The sequence below is a fragment of the Phlebotomus papatasi genome, chromosome 1, assembly GCF_024763615.1.
Source record: "Phlebotomus papatasi isolate M1 chromosome 1, Ppap_2.1, whole genome shotgun sequence".
Taxonomy (NCBI): domain Eukaryota; kingdom Metazoa; phylum Arthropoda; class Insecta; order Diptera; family Psychodidae; genus Phlebotomus; species Phlebotomus papatasi.
Genome location: NC_077222.1, coordinates 5,600,145 through 5,617,324, shown reverse-complemented (window position 1 = coordinate 5,617,324; position 17,180 = coordinate 5,600,145). Strand labels below are relative to the sequence as shown.

At 37.2% G+C, this 17,180-nt stretch overlaps 1 protein-coding gene across 1 annotated transcript in view; it reads right to left on the bottom strand.

Moving 5' to 3' along the window:
• Positions 1-3,943: 3,943 nt before the first annotated feature.
• Positions 3,944-17,180, bottom strand: part of LOC129798571 (hamartin) — a 21,978-nt gene continuing 8,741 nt past the window's right edge. The window contains exons 2-5 of the mRNA XM_055841780.1: positions 13,938-14,200; positions 11,378-13,867; positions 11,179-11,305; positions 3,944-5,295 (exon numbers count right to left, since the gene is read on the bottom strand). Of these exons, the coding sequence (XP_055697755.1) occupies positions 5,069-5,295; positions 11,179-11,305; positions 11,378-13,867; positions 13,938-14,200 (3,107 nt within the window). The 3' untranslated portion in view covers positions 3,944-5,068. The remainder of the gene's footprint in view (positions 5,296-11,178; positions 11,306-11,377; positions 13,868-13,937; positions 14,201-17,180) is intronic.

Sequence of the window (17,180 nt, the reverse complement as noted above, 5' to 3'; positions counted from 1 at the left end):
TTTCGCGGATTTTCGCGAGGCGTGTATTTTTTCAAAGATTTTCGTAGGGCATGTATTTGTTCGCGAATTTTTGCGGGTCGCGAAATTTTTCGCAGATCGCGTATTTTTTCCATGGATATTGGTCGGCAATGAATATTTTCGCGGATTCTTGCGGGTAGCTGAGGAGGCTCTAAATGGATGTAAAGTTTGAGGCTTCTATCTCTCATAGTTTCCAAAAAATAAACGAAATCGCCAGGGCAAATTTTTTGCAAAGTCAAAAAACCATGTTTTTTAAGGGGTTAGAAGGGGTGGGGGGTAATCCGGGTAACTTAGATAGAGGATGTTGACTTGTGGGGGGGTCACCGAAGACCGGAGGCTAATATCTCTTACCGTTTAGCAGCCACGATTAAGCGAAATTGAAAAAAAGTCGTTTGTTGAAAGTGCTTTCTCTTGGAGTTCGAGAAGTTAAAATGTAGAGAAAAAATGTTGATTTCTAAAAATTAATAGAAATTAAATTATTCTAGAGACATTCAGAATGCATAGGTGCCATAAAATATTTTTTTCCAGGTTTTTGGGTATTCTGCCCCACTGTGCGCCGTTCGAATTTGAGAGATTCAGATTTAAGAGACTACCGTACCTTAGGTGCATTTAAATTCTTAATACTGATTTCTGATGTGATCGTAAACAATAACTTCAAACATCCCCTTTACGGTTTAAGGTCAAAAGTTAAAGTTCGATTCACTTGAACAGCCGGAGATTGAATATCCCAAATAAAATCATATTACATATAAACCACCGATATTTTTTTTTTAAAAATGCGGAATTTATTTTTATAATCTAAAATTCAGGACATGAGTTCGAGCATCCACCTTATTCACTTCATCGCCCTTTTATTTCCCAGTTAATTTCTCCATCATTATCTCTCCCAAATACTGAAATTTACTCACATTTTCCACACGAACACGATAATTTTCCATTGAAGGTGGTGAATTGTGTATTCTCAATAATCTCCTTTTGTTAAAAAAAATAAATAAATAAATAAACTGCAGCGGGAAAAAGGTCAAGAGATTCTCGAGCACGGTGATAAAATCCCTGAATCTTCATGCAGCATCTCGCCCAATCGTTTTTTCCCATTCACATGCCCAATGATCTTCATTGTGAGGGATATTTCTTTTCTCATTTTGATGGGCACTAATAAAAGCTGCGAGTTTGGCGCGTAGCGTAAAATTCTCACCTCGATATTCTGGCGAGGAGTGTGAAGGGCAGGAATATCTTCAAACGGCAGCGCTTCTCCGGCAGTTTGTAAACAAATAACAAGTCGTAAAATGATGAGATTCCTTTCTCTTCGTTTCTCATGCTTGTTCATCTTGCTGGCCACCTTCATTTCTCGCCCTCTTTTTTTGCATTTATTTCTTTCTGAGCTTGGGAGTTGTTAGAACAAGGGTGAGCAATACTTCGTAATTTTCCTTAACCATTGTGGGTGGTTCAGTGTAATTAAGCAAGAAGTTTGGGGTATTGTTAAATAAATGATAAAGCTTTGAGAAGAGCAAAGTTTTCTGTCCCTTTTAATTATAAGATTATTATCCGATTAACCTAAAAGACAAACCAGCGCATCAATCTTTCTTTCTTTATTTAAAAAACAATGTACGTAGAATTCTTTTTTATATTAAGCAGCATCCTCACTTCATAAACTGCGAGAAAGTTCATTCGCAACAAGAGGTTATATTAAGACATAACCTTAAAATAATAAATAAAAAATATTACAAGGTTAAATCTCTTAAATCTTAACCAAGGGAGTACCAAAAAATAAAAACGCAAATGGATTAATTCAGAGGTGTGCAAGAAACTGTTGAAACCGAATTAACGTCAAAATAAGTTTGTTATAGTAGCGTTTTGACCATTGACGTACATGTTTCATTTGACGTTAATTCGGTTTCAACGGTTTCTTGCACACCTCTGGATTAATTAATGAACATATTCGTATTCGAATAAATTTGGAAGTTGTTTCATTTAAAGTCCAAATCAATTTTGTAAGGTTATGCAGCATAACCTCAAAATAGCTTTTCAGCTGATCTAAAAAAATGTAAATATTACATTAGGATAAAAATTTGGAACTTCAGTCACAACAGAAAGACGAACACCTGCCTTAAAACTAAATAAAAAATCAATTAAATTTTATTTTCAATCAAAAGGTTACTAATCCTTTCTAAAGGTTTCTAATAAAACGTTAGTGTATTTTGCTTGATTTTTGGCATAAATTTGTGGGTTATTAATAATAATAAGTATACATTTGTAACAGTGAAAGCTGAAGAAAATACACTAATTGAATTTCATGTCACATTCAAAGCATCTCTAATGCAATCTCGGACAAAATGTTTCTTTGAATAATTTTGGTTTTCTTGTGTAATAAAAAGGCGTCAAGGAAGAAGAAAACGATCTTTAATTACCCGGAAGAACAGAGTCAAATAAAGGCGCTTATTATCACTAGAGTAATTGAAATTGATATAATGTATTTTGAAAAATTGTCGTAACTTCGAAGATCTTCATACTAGAAGTTACGGCTTTATAAACGATGGAAGTTACGGTAAAATCCTATTGTGTTTCATGGGACATATATCTCAATATCTCTGCTTTTAAATAACTTTATAAAGATTTTCTTGAGTTAAGTGCCACTTTCATTATTTTGACTCAAAAGTATCGCATTCGGGGCTCATTTTTAAGGAAAATAAAGCTGAACTGAGGAAGTTACGAGAGTTACGACAAAGCTTTTAATGCACAATTTCGAAATATAACAGACTGATAAGTCAATTCTCTTTAGATTGAGAGATTTAGAGATTTTCTGAAGACAGCAGTTTTTATTAGAAAGTGCTAGGGTAAGATGGGGTAATTCCGAGTCATGTCTATTTTGGAGTTTTGAGATTTTCTCATTGTTTCAGATGGACCAAAGAGAAAAAGAAAACCACGAAGAAGTACAAGACTTTACATTCGGGAGTACTTTTTCCTTGTTTTTTCTTTTGCCATCTAAGATCGTTTGGAAATTTCAAAGTTTCAAATTAGACATGATTTCAAATTACCCCATCTTACCCTAGATTGTGATTTTCCTGAATTTTCTGTTACCTGCAAACCCTGCAAAGATTTTCCGGAATAAAAAATGTTTTTGCTACCCAAAAAATGAGCTTTTCTAGAAGATTTGAATTTCGAGATTTCCCACCAAAACCTCTTAGGGTAAGTGTACCAAATTCCGGCCAGCTTGCAATTCCGGCCATCTTTTTTGTTACTCGAATTTCCATGAAATTTTAGTTCTTACATACTTGGAGATAATACAACGTAAGAGAATAACAAAAAAATTAGTTTCGACAAACGAGATGACATGAAAAAAACCATTGGAAGAATTCTCGAAAGGCCAAGGAACTATGACAATAAAGGTGGGCGAAATAGGGCACCAAAGTTATGTCTACATTTTTATTTATTTTAAAATGTATTGAAAATGATTTTAGAGTAAATAAAGACAGTAAACTCTTTACAAGGTTCCAAGCAACACTCTTTCAGAAGAAAGAATAAAAAAAAATCAATTTGTATTAAAAATATTACATTTCAAACCTGAGACTTTGGAGATTGCATGCAACTATGCCGAAATTTGGCACACTTACCCTAATTTAAAAAAATCTTGAACAGTGATTGAAAAATGATTCGATTCCGTAAGTGGAGTATTGTTCAGTGAAAATTTATAATACTGTACCTTGAATATCTTCTTGCCTTTGCGGATTACACACTTTGTCCTTGTACAAAAACCCCTCAACTTTAAGAAGAGTCTGCAAACTCGCGAAGGAGTCAATAAAACTACGTTCTAAAAATAGCTCTGCAATATTCTTCTTGCACGATCCCATCTAATATTCTCATTGAAAAAGTTCTCACCGTTTAGTTGGTGCGAATGGCACGGCCAAAATGAAGAAAAAAAAAACACTGATTATTTTGTTATACTTTTTTTTATCTTTAATTACTCAATGGGATTATTCATTTTTCACCTTCTTTTTTTTTTAATATTTCTTCTCTTCAATAATCATGAAATAACAATAATATAGCTTTTTTCACATCTCTCAATTAAATCCACAAAATGCTTAATTTTTATGCCAAATAATTCTTCAAAGTTTACCAATTTACCGAAGAAATGCTGAGCAATTTATAAATAATGTTTGATTTTTCTTACTTTTTTTGTTTTTTGATTCTAAATTTCATGTGCGACTTTTATAAAAAAGAAAACATAAAAAAATATATATAAATGTTAAATTTTTGTGTAAAAATGTTGGTTTCCTAGATATATATTTTTCATTATTTTACAATATCGTTTTTTTTAAGGCACATTAAACTCAATCCTAAATTTTGTTGTTTATTTTTTTTTGTTCTTCCGCCTAAATTACACCACAAACACTCAATGGGCGACAGAGAGAAAATGATAAAATCGCCGATGAAATAAAATAAAAATTGCTCAGCATTTTCCATTGATATTTCTACAAAAGCCCAAAGTGAACAAAAGAAAGATGTGAAGAGAGAGATGGAGAGACAAAAAGTCCAAAAGGGGATAGCAAATGGGTTATTTTGCAAGCGAAATATCGCATAAAATGCATTGAGGGTTAACTGCTGTTCCTCCAATACCTCAACAGTTCTCTCTCTCTCTCTCTGACGATGATGGAGATGAATGAAAGATTTCTTATGCTGCTTCGTTTTTTTTTCTTGCAGCTTTGGAACAGAAGAATCCTTCATCTCGTCAAAATATGCAGCAATTTGGTCTCTTTTTTTTGTTCTGCTCTCACATTATTTAGAACGTTTACTGTGTGTTTCTCCATCTCTCTAACAATTTAAGCAGATATATCTTCTTCATTTTTTTTTTCTTTCTTAACTTTGCCCTCATCTCTCTCCCATACAATTCACTCAAAGCACAGAAATTCCTACCACAAGTAACATACTTTCATGAAATTCTCAAATATCTCACCCGCAGCTTTTGAGGATTACTTTTTTTTCCTCCTTTTCGTCTGTGGCTGTGTGTGAAGAAAGAAGAAAAAGCAGAGTGTGAATTGTCCGGAAAATATCTTCATTTACTGAGATGCCACGAAGTGCTGGAACTTGCTGTATTGCCCTCATCCGTCTGACTGTTGATAGTTGTCGTGGACGTGGGATTGTTATTGGTGGTCTGCTGAGGTTGTACCAGACTCTGCAGATCCCGAATCTCTGCCATTGATCGCAAACTGGCTGAGACACCATCACTCGAGGCCAGGGAAATGGACAGCGGTGATGCATGATCCAGTGATCCAACCATATCTAACACGGACGGAATAAGTTGGTAAGTTTTCAATTTTTCTTTTGTCTAATTCGAACTTCACATTGTATTTTTAGAGAGCGCGAACAGCTTTTGGCTATGCGCTAACTCTACAAAAAAAAAACGCACTCTACATCCTTGTGCCTTTGCGCTAGGTTTCTGCCATTGTAATATTTAAAATGAATTTTGTAACATCAAACATTTGAAAGATTACACAGCCAATGAAGAAGCATTTCTGCCGTTTGGCTTCGGAGGCTGGTCATCAACGCTAAGACGGCGGCAGACGCATGGGATATGTAGAGTTTGAATAAAACATTATTATTTATTATTATTATTTCCGAAAAGAGCATAGGCTAATCTGAATAGATAGCCTAATGTTTGGGAAATACCGAAAGTAGAGTAAGTGTGCCTAATTCCGGCCAGCTTGCAATTTCGGACACCTTTTTTGTTCCTCGAATTTCCATGAACTTTTAGATTTTACGTACTCTAAAGATTATACAATGCAAAAGAATAACAATAAATGTAACTACGACAAACGAGATGACGTGAAAAAGGTATTGAAAGAATTCCTGAAGGGCAAGGAACTAAGAGAATGAAGGTGGCCGTAATAGGGTACCAAAGCTATGTCTATATTTTTATTCATTCTAAAATGAATTAAGAATGATTTTAGAGTAAATAAAGATGGTAAACTCTTTACAAGGTTCCATGCAACACTCTTTCAGAAGAAAGAATAAAAAAATTAATTTGTATTTGAAATATTACATTTCAAACTTGACACTTTGACGCTTGCATGCAACTATGCCGAAATTTGGCACACTTTCCCCAAGTCATTCAAAGACAACTAATTGGTGTTCTGTGTATCTTTAAAGCCTAACAGTGAACATGCCTTCTGATGTGCATAAAAACTTTAGGCATGGAGCGCTCATGCCTTCTGATGGCATAATGCTCTTGCAGATACTCAGTGAGCCCGATCACAAGTAGATTTTGATTCTCCAATAGTGTCTTGGATGAAAGGTAAATGGAACTCTATTTGCACAAAAAGTCGTTGAAGTTCGAAGAATTTAAATTCAATTTCGAATTTTCATACTAAATTTTCGAACAAGTTGGGGAAAATTTATCAAATATCACACTAAAAAGCTCACAAAAGAGTTACTCAGTGATTATGGAGTGATTAAATACTGGGGCGAGAACAGTAAACGTCGTTGTTCAGTTTTTTTCCTCACAACAATGTGAAGACCGTCACATTTTGACACTTGAGCACTTCGAAATTCGAACAGGATGTAACTTCCGCCACCTTGCGAAAGTATTAAGAAGTAAGAAAGTCTCTTTTTTGGATCTTGAAATAGATTTTCGAATTTTTCAAGATCTACTTCTGTACGGAAAGAGTTGATCCTGAGCTATGAATACATCTACACACCCTTCACTAGACTTGAAAGAGCTCCACAGGGCATGAGTTTAGACTTAGAAATTTCTTTGCGGGAACACCTAGTTCCTCTATGGAAATTTGTGCCAGCATTATTATTATTATTAACCTTATTGAGCTGCCATCGCCCGTAGGTTCCTGTAGGGGAATTCTGTAACAGTATGACAATGTCATATGACAAATTTAAATTTTTTTATATGGTAAATTCGGAAGAACTAATTTGTAAATCCGATTCATATCAAAAAGCTCTGCAATGGCCATTAGATGCTCACTGGTCTTTAATGTGGTCCTAGGGGTAAATTCTGTAACTTTGTGAGAACGTGAGAAGTCCTAAAAACGAGAAAATAGGGGAAAGTACTCTAGGTTGGACCACAAATATGAAGTTCGAACTTGATGATTTTTTTTCTGGAAAAATCGAAAATGAATCCTAATTTTTATTACACCAAAAAAATCTCTAGTTAATTGAGATCCCATGCTTATCTCATTTACCATTTAAAATCCCTTAGTTTCTTTTTATGAGGTAAATAAAAATACTACGTCAATTTGGTCCATTTGATCCAAGGCATGGTACAATTTTTGCCTTCGAATGTGACGGTACATGCCATTGAATCTAGAATTTTCTCGGAAAATATTTCTATCGAAACACTAAACAATCTATTATTGATTAGCCTGAGGTCTAATACACTCACTGAAACTATCACTACAGAGAAAAACGCTAACAATAAGAATCTTTTCCAATTTTTCTGAAATACTGCTATTCCAATAGGAATAAATTGTTGGAAAAGCCATATTATCGATATGACAACCCTAAAATACGACTGTAAAAAGAGAAGGGTGATACTTCATGCCATTTTGAAGTCAATAAACTGAGGTTATTTTGTTTCCGGAAAGAAATAAAAACAAAATTTTGGAAATTGTTTCTTAAATGATATCAATCAAATGTTTTGCCTTTTTGTGATCCTGCAAGATCACCATGGTGAGCAATGAAATAACTAGTCACGTACCGATTTGAAGACTTTTAAACATCTTCATCGGACCATTATTTCAAGACTCTCAAAAAGACAACACATTACACTATCACCATTCCGATTGGAGTGAAATGAAAATAAAGCTGCAAAATTTACAATTTCCTCACGATACAAGAATAATCCTACTTTTAAGTAAGTACATAATATACGATGCATTTAGTCAGCGGCGACGGTGAATTTATTTGCTTTACTACTAGAATACTTGTGAATTTTTCGAGAGCAATGTGGAGCAAAACATATAAAAATGTGAGGTTGTGGAATAACATATGACATATTAAATAGCGGTAGTGTTACTAGATAAGCATTCGAAGGCATGAAATTCTTAAATTCGAAGGCAAGGTATAGGTGGTTTTGCAAGTTATCCACCACCCACAAAAATGGTATCCTTCTCGAAAAAAACAATGTTGACGATAATCAATCTTAATTAACTCTTTATCATTCACACTAGTCACGTTTTCCCAAATATCATTTTAAATAGTTAAAAATACATGTAAAATTCACTATTAAAATGAAGCTTTGAGTCCATTTTCATTTTTTTCTAATAAAAGCATAAAAACGAATCACTAGGCTCTCTATTTTTGGAGAAGACTCGTAATTGATAATAAGCTAACTAATATTTAATAGAAATGTGTAAGTTTTTTAGAAAAACCAAAAGAAATTCACAATATTTGAAGGCATGAAGGTTCGAAGGTTCATACTTTCCCCTACCGAAATTTGTCATTCAAGTGTGATTCTCCATGCCTATTTTTGTGACATTTCTCACGATATTTTCGTGATACTTCTCAGAGAATGATGGTCCAGTAACTCAAAAATAATTCGGAGAACAAAGTGGTCATCTGTGAACATGGTCCCCGTGATCACATCTCATCACACAGGAATGTGTTTGTAGGATGTGATCTCCCATCCTTTTTTAAAATGCGAGCTGTGTTGTTCCTGTTGGGCCTTGTGGAGCCCGAATGCCCTGCCTACCTGGCGTCATTTTTGACGACGGGGGGCTCGGCCAGGGTTCAGGGGCTAATCATGCCGAGAGTTCAATCTGATATTTTTTATCGTACGCTCTTTGTGGAAGGAGTGAGCATCTTCAACTCACTTCCTCGAGAAGCTCGTATGTCTCGAGCAATTTTGAGAAGGCACTTCTCCAAGCTGTTCTGTAGTTTAACTGTGCAGTTTTAAATTCTCTTCAGCTTTTTTATTTTTATTTTTGCATTCATACACTTTGAGTTTTCTATTGCCTTTTTCTTCGAAATTTCACTGCACATTTGTAAGAAGGATACACCCTAATTTGCGTGGTTTTTAATGCTGCAAACAAACCATTTTGATTGGTATTATTTGGTTTGGCTAAAATAGTTGTTCTCTTTCCTTCGCTTGCGTTCAACATATGGCCATTTTACTCTCATTCTGATCCAAAAAGCTGTGCAAAATTAGGTTGAAGAAAATTCGGGTTAAGAAAAACCGCCAAAATCTGCAGATATCATATGGCAACCCAAGCGCTGAATTCGCGTTTGACAGTTGTCAGAAAACAAAACATCAAGATGACAAGTTTTTGGATAAACGAAATACGTGAAATATTAATTGAATTAGTGAGAAATAACGAATCCATTTGAAGAAAGGCTTCGAAAAACCATTGCAGGTCCGATGCGGATAACTTGAAATGGCTAATAGTCGGAACTCGAAATAACAGGTAAGGTAGTGAAATGTGCTTTGATTTTTTCTTTGTTTATGTAGTTTTTCTTTGTAGTCGAAGAGCCACAAAAAAAGTGAAATTGCCTTAAAAAGTCTTTTTATTACCAGAAGAATCAAAGAATTCCTAGTGGAACTGAAGGCGGTTAAAAAGTATAGGCCAAAAAACGCTCAATTTTATGAGCAACTTTCTTTTCAAACAAGAGAATTTGCATCGTCGAAGGTAGGTGTTTGAGTATAAATTCAAGTGTCAAATGTTATTCAAAATTATGTTTTTTTTAGACAAATTGACACAATAAGAAGGAATGTCCTTCTACCGACGACTTCAAACTGTGTAATTGAAAATTCAGGAGTTCAGCCCACGTTTTCTTTCAGTGATGTAGAAGAAGAACCAAAGAGATCATCGATCAGCACATCTGAAGAGATTTTGGAAGTGCCCCCAAACCCAGGGATTGTGGAATATCTTTCAGTTACTGAGCCCGATACCGAGTGTCGGAGAGTCACGAAACATTTCTAGAAATCCTCAGCCATCGGTGATATCAACTGCCATACGCAGACAGGGAAACAACAGTGATAATGGGTCCTTCAGTGGCGAGGAGTTTGTCTTCAAGAAGCCATCCAATGAACGCTGAATCTCCAGTGAGTGTCGCAGAATTTTCAAAATCGGGTGGGAATGTCACTTCAGGCAATTGTCCTCCAAGTAGCAGGGCTTGCTAGTATGTATGGGGCAGAAAACCTAATAAAATATCTATTTTCACGAACAAAAATGCCTAATGGAATATTCGTAAATATAAAATAGTGACAGTTACACATATTCAGCAACCCAAAATTATTCAAAGGGAAACCCATTTCTTACTAATCCAAATGCTTTGTTCGCAGCATAATAAATTGAATTGAATTGAATTGAATAAAACGTCATACTGTTATAGAATCCCCCTTCTGGACCCTTCTTTCAAGTTCTCAGTCGGTTTTGTTCTCGGATTGTTTGTGTGAGAACAACACTACGATTTGTATCAGCATTGTAGATGCAAAGAAATGCAGTTGGAACATTTTTATTTTCAAGAGACGAATTACTGTAGCTTGCAATTCATTTTTCTTGGACTATGATGTGATATTACGTTCTAATGAATGAAGAAGTTTGTAAGTGCTATGGACGAAAAACGTAAGAGTATGACAATGTCATGAAAACTCATTTTTTTTTATGTGGTAAATGCAGATGAACTAATCAAAAATCCAATTCATATCTGTTACCAAGAGCTTCATTGAGTTTTTTACAATGGATATTCAATTCTCACTGGGTTTAATGTTGTCCTGCTATCGAATTTACCAATGAAATTTATTATATGACTGTCAAATTATTATTGAATTCCTCTACGGGGTCCTGCTTTTAGTGTTTATCGCTATCAGAAACCCTTTTTGTATATATTGCCTCCAAAAAAATTTATTAAAATTTTCTTAGATATTGAATAGATCTAAAAATAGAAGAAAAACACCTTTGACGCAGCTTATTGACTACTTTTCTCTTAATTTAAGAGAAAAGTTAAATTGTTGTTCATTGAGAAAGTTCTGATGTACTAGAGTAAGTACTTTTCCACCATTTGAAATGAATCTGGCTTTTAAAGAACAAAAAAGAAAACCATATTGGGTTATATTGGGTATTTGGAGGATTTTCGGTGGTAAATATTTACAAACCGTTAGCTGGGTTAGTCATTGTCAAATAGGTTGTACGTTGTACTTGGAATTTTTCAACTTACCGGTTTTGTCAGATTCTGGTGATTGGGCGATCATGCTGAAATTAGCTGGATTTTTGTAGAGTTCCAACATCTGCTCCTCCATTCTCGCAATAATAGCTTTCAGGGCATTATACTTTTCCTCCTGGGCCTGTTGAAAAACACCGTTTTTTTTTGTCAAATTCTTCGAATGTTCTTTAACTTCCAATATAGATTTTCTCACCTCAAATCTCTCCTCGAACTCTTCCTTGACAGTCTTGAGGAGCCTTTTCTGCTCCGTCATTATTTCATCTCTCCCCGTGAGGTTGGCCTCCAATTCAGCCAGTCTAGCCTTTGTCCTCTCCAATTGTGATGATTTCTGCTCATACCCCGCCCTCAGTTCTGCCACTGTGGCCTCATAGGTCCTGTGGAGTTGCTTAAACTCCTCGTCACGTTCCCTCAGGCTGGCCAATTCGCTCAATTTATCCCGACACTTGGCCTGAATCTCTCCCATCACCATCAACTCCTTCTGCATATGCAGATACTCATCGCGATAGTGACTACCAAGATCAGCATGATACTCCACTTGCTGCATCTCATTCTTGAGATCCATCAGTTCACCTCGTACTGATCCTATCATCCCATTGGCCTCCTGCCGTTGCTTCATCTCGTCCGCTAGGCGATTTTCCAGGGATTCTATACGCTGACGAAGTTGTTTGGTCTCCTCCACTTCCTTGTTGTACTTCAGCTTCCAGGTGTTGCAGTCTTTGTGAAGTTCCTGTTCGCGCTTATTGAAGTGCTGACGCGAACTATTGAGTGTTGTCTGGAGGATGCTGTAGTCTTGTCCCAGTTGCATCATCTGCTTCCTTAGGGTCTCATTCTGAAGTTCAAGTGCCAGATTCGTGCGATTTCGTCCAAGAAGCCGGCGATTGCGCTCAGCATGGACTTCTCTGCGATGACGCTCATACTGCAACTGAAGTGTGAGAAGTTGTATCTGGTCTCGATACATTGATACTTGATCTCTGGTATCCATGGCTTGCTTTTTGCTTATGGACAGCTCAATGTATCGATCTAGCATTGAATACGGTGATTTAGATTCCACACTATTCTCCTGATTCTGTTTGACCTTATTGGTTTCACTTAGCAAATTGATAAAGAGATGTTCATAGGCCAATGGCCACTGTTCAATGGTTTGAGTATCTCTGTCCATCCTCTCGACAATCTCCATTCTGCCCAGTTCACGCAGTGGCTTCCGGATATTTTGTTGACGCGGCTCTGCCTTAACAAAGATGCCCTCTCCATTCTGTTGCGGTGGCTTCGGAGGTGTCGATCGACGGATATCTGGCCAGGAGCGTGAACGCTTCATCACGCGTCCACCAACCATTCCGCATGCTGCCACTTCGGCTGGACTCGTTCCTGCACTGAAACACTGACTGGTATCCCCGAGACAGTGACTGTGCATGCGCCAACGATTGAATTTCCTGGCAAAGTCCAGCATAGAGCGTGAATTGGGAATATGAAGACCTCCGGCACTGCATGGACTTCCCTCGGCAGCAGCATCGTAATCTTCGCAGTCCTGCGAAAAGGTTCCGTCATTTTGCCCCTGGTTTTCTTTGTCTTCAGCACTTCCTGGATCATTCCCTTGACCGTCGGTGTCATACTGTCCAGCTGGAGATCTTAAACTGTCCGGTAGGGGACTTCCGGGTATACTTCCTGTCTGTGGAGACTCAAAAGATGCCGTCCTGACCACATCACTATGATGCGGAGGCTGATGGCGATCCTGAACGAGTTTGACAAACTTAGCCGACGTCACAAGTTGTGGACTGTCCGTCATATGATCCCCAGTTGGATCTGGAAAGCGAAATGGTGAAACATCTTTCTTCATCGGTGACGACGGCTGAGACGATCCAAGATTCAAGAAAGCACGAGCTACCGTTGAGTTTGTGGGCAGTTGATGTATAGTTTTGACGGTGTCCTTCATGGGAGTAGTCTCTGGGGTGGCTTCCACAGCAGCCTCTGGCGGAGAAGCTCCTCCAGCTGTCATCAACTGACTGGAGGGCAATGTAGGAGTAGCCATGGGAACACTAGAGAAATGTCCAGGAGTTGGGGTATGTGGTACAGATGTGGCACTTGTTGGTGGTGTAGCCAAGATCACCTGACTCGGTGTCCAGACATTCTCATACAAATTTCCTCGAACAAAACCCGCTGTCTTCTGTTCTGGTGGCAAAATCAGGTCAGCTGACTCAATTGGACGTGGTGGAAGGTGATGACTACATTCAGTTGACACCTTTCCCAATGAATCCAGTGTCAACTTGGCACACTCCACAACAACATCATGGGGTTCCATAGTTCTCCAGCGTTTGGTGTTGGTTTCAGTCTCTCTGTTCTCCGTCACGAGCATCGGATGCATCTTAACTGTTTCCAGCAAAGGTTTAATAGTGTGCGTAAATATGGCTGACTTATCCTTATTTCCACTGTACTCATGCTGTAGGAAACTGATAAAGTTACAGGGAAACATTCCATAGAGCCTGTGAAAAAAGTCATAGAAACCAAACTGAAGGTGCACCAGAAGATCATCAGGTGCCCTATTCTGATGTTGACTACTCCACGATGCCAAGTGACTGAACACATCAAAAAGGTCAGGCAGGGACTCTTTCATCTGGTAGGGGATCATGGGCATTAGGGTAATAACGCACAGTAGGGCACTGAACACCGGAATAATTTCCCGCTCCGTCTGAAAACCGAAAGAAATTCTCTCAAATACCATTCATATTTTAGACGGATGAAACCCTATTCTTTCCAACCTTTAACAATTTCAGCAAATCCTTCCAGAGCGGATGGGCAGTTACTCGGAAGAGCCATGTCGGATGTCGGGGAATGATGAGACCGAGAATTGAGAGGGCAGACACTCTGTTGGACTTATCAGAGCCTCGAATATGATCAGCGATACGATCGAAGATAAATCGATCGTGAGGTGATTGAACCTTCACCAGAATCTCCACAATCCGAATGGAGTTTGTTTGGCAGAAGTAATCCACCATCCCGTGAGCCAGCCATGGATCCTTTGCTGCAAATTGTAAAGAGTGAGTCACAGTTGCTTTTTTTAATTATTTGCTCAAGCTCTACAGAGACACCGATATTTATAATAATCTCTGAATAGCCTGAATGTGTGACTATGAAACGTTTGATACATTAAATGAATATGGGAAAAATATAAAGTGTTCGAAGTCAGAGTGTGTGCGAGGCCCGAAAGCCTTCAATAAAGAACGTCAATTGATTAAAGACGCCTACCGCGAACATGTACCATCGAAAATCATATGACAAAATTGATTAAATGTTTCAAAAATGGGGATTTCGACGTAAAGAATCGAAAGACCAAAAACAATTGAAGCCGCCGATCTATACCATCTTGAAAGCCGTATTAACGCGGCTGTAAGATTCCTTTCCGTTCTATGTATTTACAAAAATGTCGTGAGACTGCCAACAATTTAACTGGCTATTGTTTGAAGAATCATCTGAATGATCTGCCCCAGTTTATGTAATTTGAGGCGAAAGCTGCTTGGTAAAGCGATACTGCCTCAATTGGTTGGTTGACACACCAGATTTTTTTTAAGGATGCATAATAGACCCAATTCAGAGGCCCGGGGGTGCATTATGTAAAAATAGCATTACATAATCCAATCAAATGTAGTTGCGGTGAAAAACTGCTAGAGTGAATTCGAAGACGTCAAAATTCATTGTTTTTGTTCAGTGGTCATGTAGTTTTTCACAAATTTTCTAAGTTTTCCGCGATATTTTAGGAAAAAATGGAGTGAAATTGGTGTTAAAATAATACAAAGTGTGTACAAACCCGTGAGCAGCGCCTGTTAACGTGAGTGAGAAATTTTGTCAATCTTTTCGATTTGTCCGGAAGTGAGTATTCTATAACGTGCTACGAAAACAGTGTTTCGATAAATTATATTTTGACAATTTTTTTCGTTATATGCTTTATAAACTTAATGATTTCGAGTCACATTATATACTAGTTATGTGAAAAAGCCTTACTTCCGGTTCTGCAATGTATTTTTCGTCCTAAAAATTGCATTCACTTCCAGTTTCACCCCATCAAATGATGGTGAAAAAGCCAACCTCAAAAAACTGAGTGAAGTGAATCGTTCACCGTCTTCATAATCGCATTTTAGCGGTTCACTAGTGAAATGTTCACTTTTGTCTATCAAGTGAATTATTCACCGGGTTCTTACTTACATAATCCACCCCCTGGGTGCAGCGTCACCTTTGACCGCCCCCTCGTCTAAATCTAAATCTAATCAAATTCTAAACCCAAAATATTGTAGCTTTCATTAGATAAAGGATTAACATCGGAAAAAATGGCGAAATATATCTAATAAGTCAATGCTCATCACTTGAAAGGACTAACAAAGGATTAAGTGTTATGAACTGCTAAAATCGAGCTAAACTGTCGATGAGAATTGTTACCAAGAACTTTTGATTGGATTGGATCATGCATTTCTCGAAAATCGGCCATTATGGTAAAAAACGAGTGAGTAATAATAAAACATGACTAGGGAAAGCGCGTTGTATTCAGACGATTCAAGCTTCGGGCGACTCAATTTTTTCAATGTTCCTGATGGATTTGACTCATGGATCTTACCAGGAAATTTGAGGCATTGTACTAGAAAATAATATATGATTTTGCAATGGGTCAAATTCATTAAGAACATATTGAAAAAAATCAGTTATTCGAAGCTTGAGTCATCCGCCTCTCCCCTACATTCTGTGACATTGCACTTCTATGATACAGAATGGAAATTCTGTAACGATATGACAATGTCATATGACAAATTCTCGTGGTAAAATTCGTAACCAGGATCACATTAAAGCCCAGTGAGTGTCTAATGGAGCTTCATGAAGCTTTTAGTAACTGATATGAGTCGCCTTTATCAAAGAGTTCTTCCAACTTTACCACATCAAAAATTTTAAATTTGTCATATGACATTGTCATGCTGTTATAGAATTCCACTACAGGTCAACTAGGTGCATTTAAGTTGAAGACCAAGTAAATAAGTGTTTTAGAAAAATTCGTATCTGCTGAGCATGAATCCATTTTCTTCATTTTCGGGTTTTTCATGCAAAAGTATTTTTCTTAAAAAAAATATTTGGAATAAAACGTGGTAGGGGACAAGGAGTAAAAATCTGTCATGTGCTCGTGCTCGGATAAATAAGATTATATTAGAATTACTAAAATGGAGTCACTCATTAATAGGGAAATGCATATGCAATAGGCCTCTTTTGCTCTGAAGGTCTCAATTTAAGTGTCTGATTGTTTCCAATTCGCCTATTCTGCCTTTCCCAAATCAGTAAAAACACATTTTATTGCTCAAACTCCACGAAGAGAGCGGTATATTTAATCCCTCGATTTTTTCACCACTTTTCTCAACAAATCTTCGCGTTTCAGGCGATTTCTGAGAAATGTTGTAACACTGTTTGTTCGTCCGGCTGTCGCCAGCTCTAGACGCCAAACGGTAAGAGATAGCGACTTGAGACATTCGGGGAACTCGAACTCTCCCATAAGTCGACCCAAGGATCGTTAACATGGCCCTCATTTTCTCCCCACTCCTCGCCTTCCCCTCCAAAACTTTGTTTTTTTTTTGGGATTGCTGGAAAACCCGTCGTGCGATTTTTTTTTCAATTTTGGATATGTTTAAAGCAGAAGCCTATCAAGCCTAATAAAAAGTGAAGCTATTTTTCACTTTTCCTTGTAAAAATTTTGCAGATATTGCACCGCGACTTAAACAAATTTGCTAATAGTTCTTGTATTATTTCGGCGAACATTATGATATATATATATTTTTAAAAAGCTTTTAATACATGATTTCGAAATGTATCAAAACTGATAAGTTAATTCTTTTGAGGAAAAAACTTGCCAATAGTCTTCAGTGCCTCTATGTAAAAACGTATGGAAAAATGAAATGTCGAGAAGCCCCTGGTTTAGAGATTACCCAGGCGGACATTTTGTCCTTAGACGAAAATACTGTTGAATCATTCCT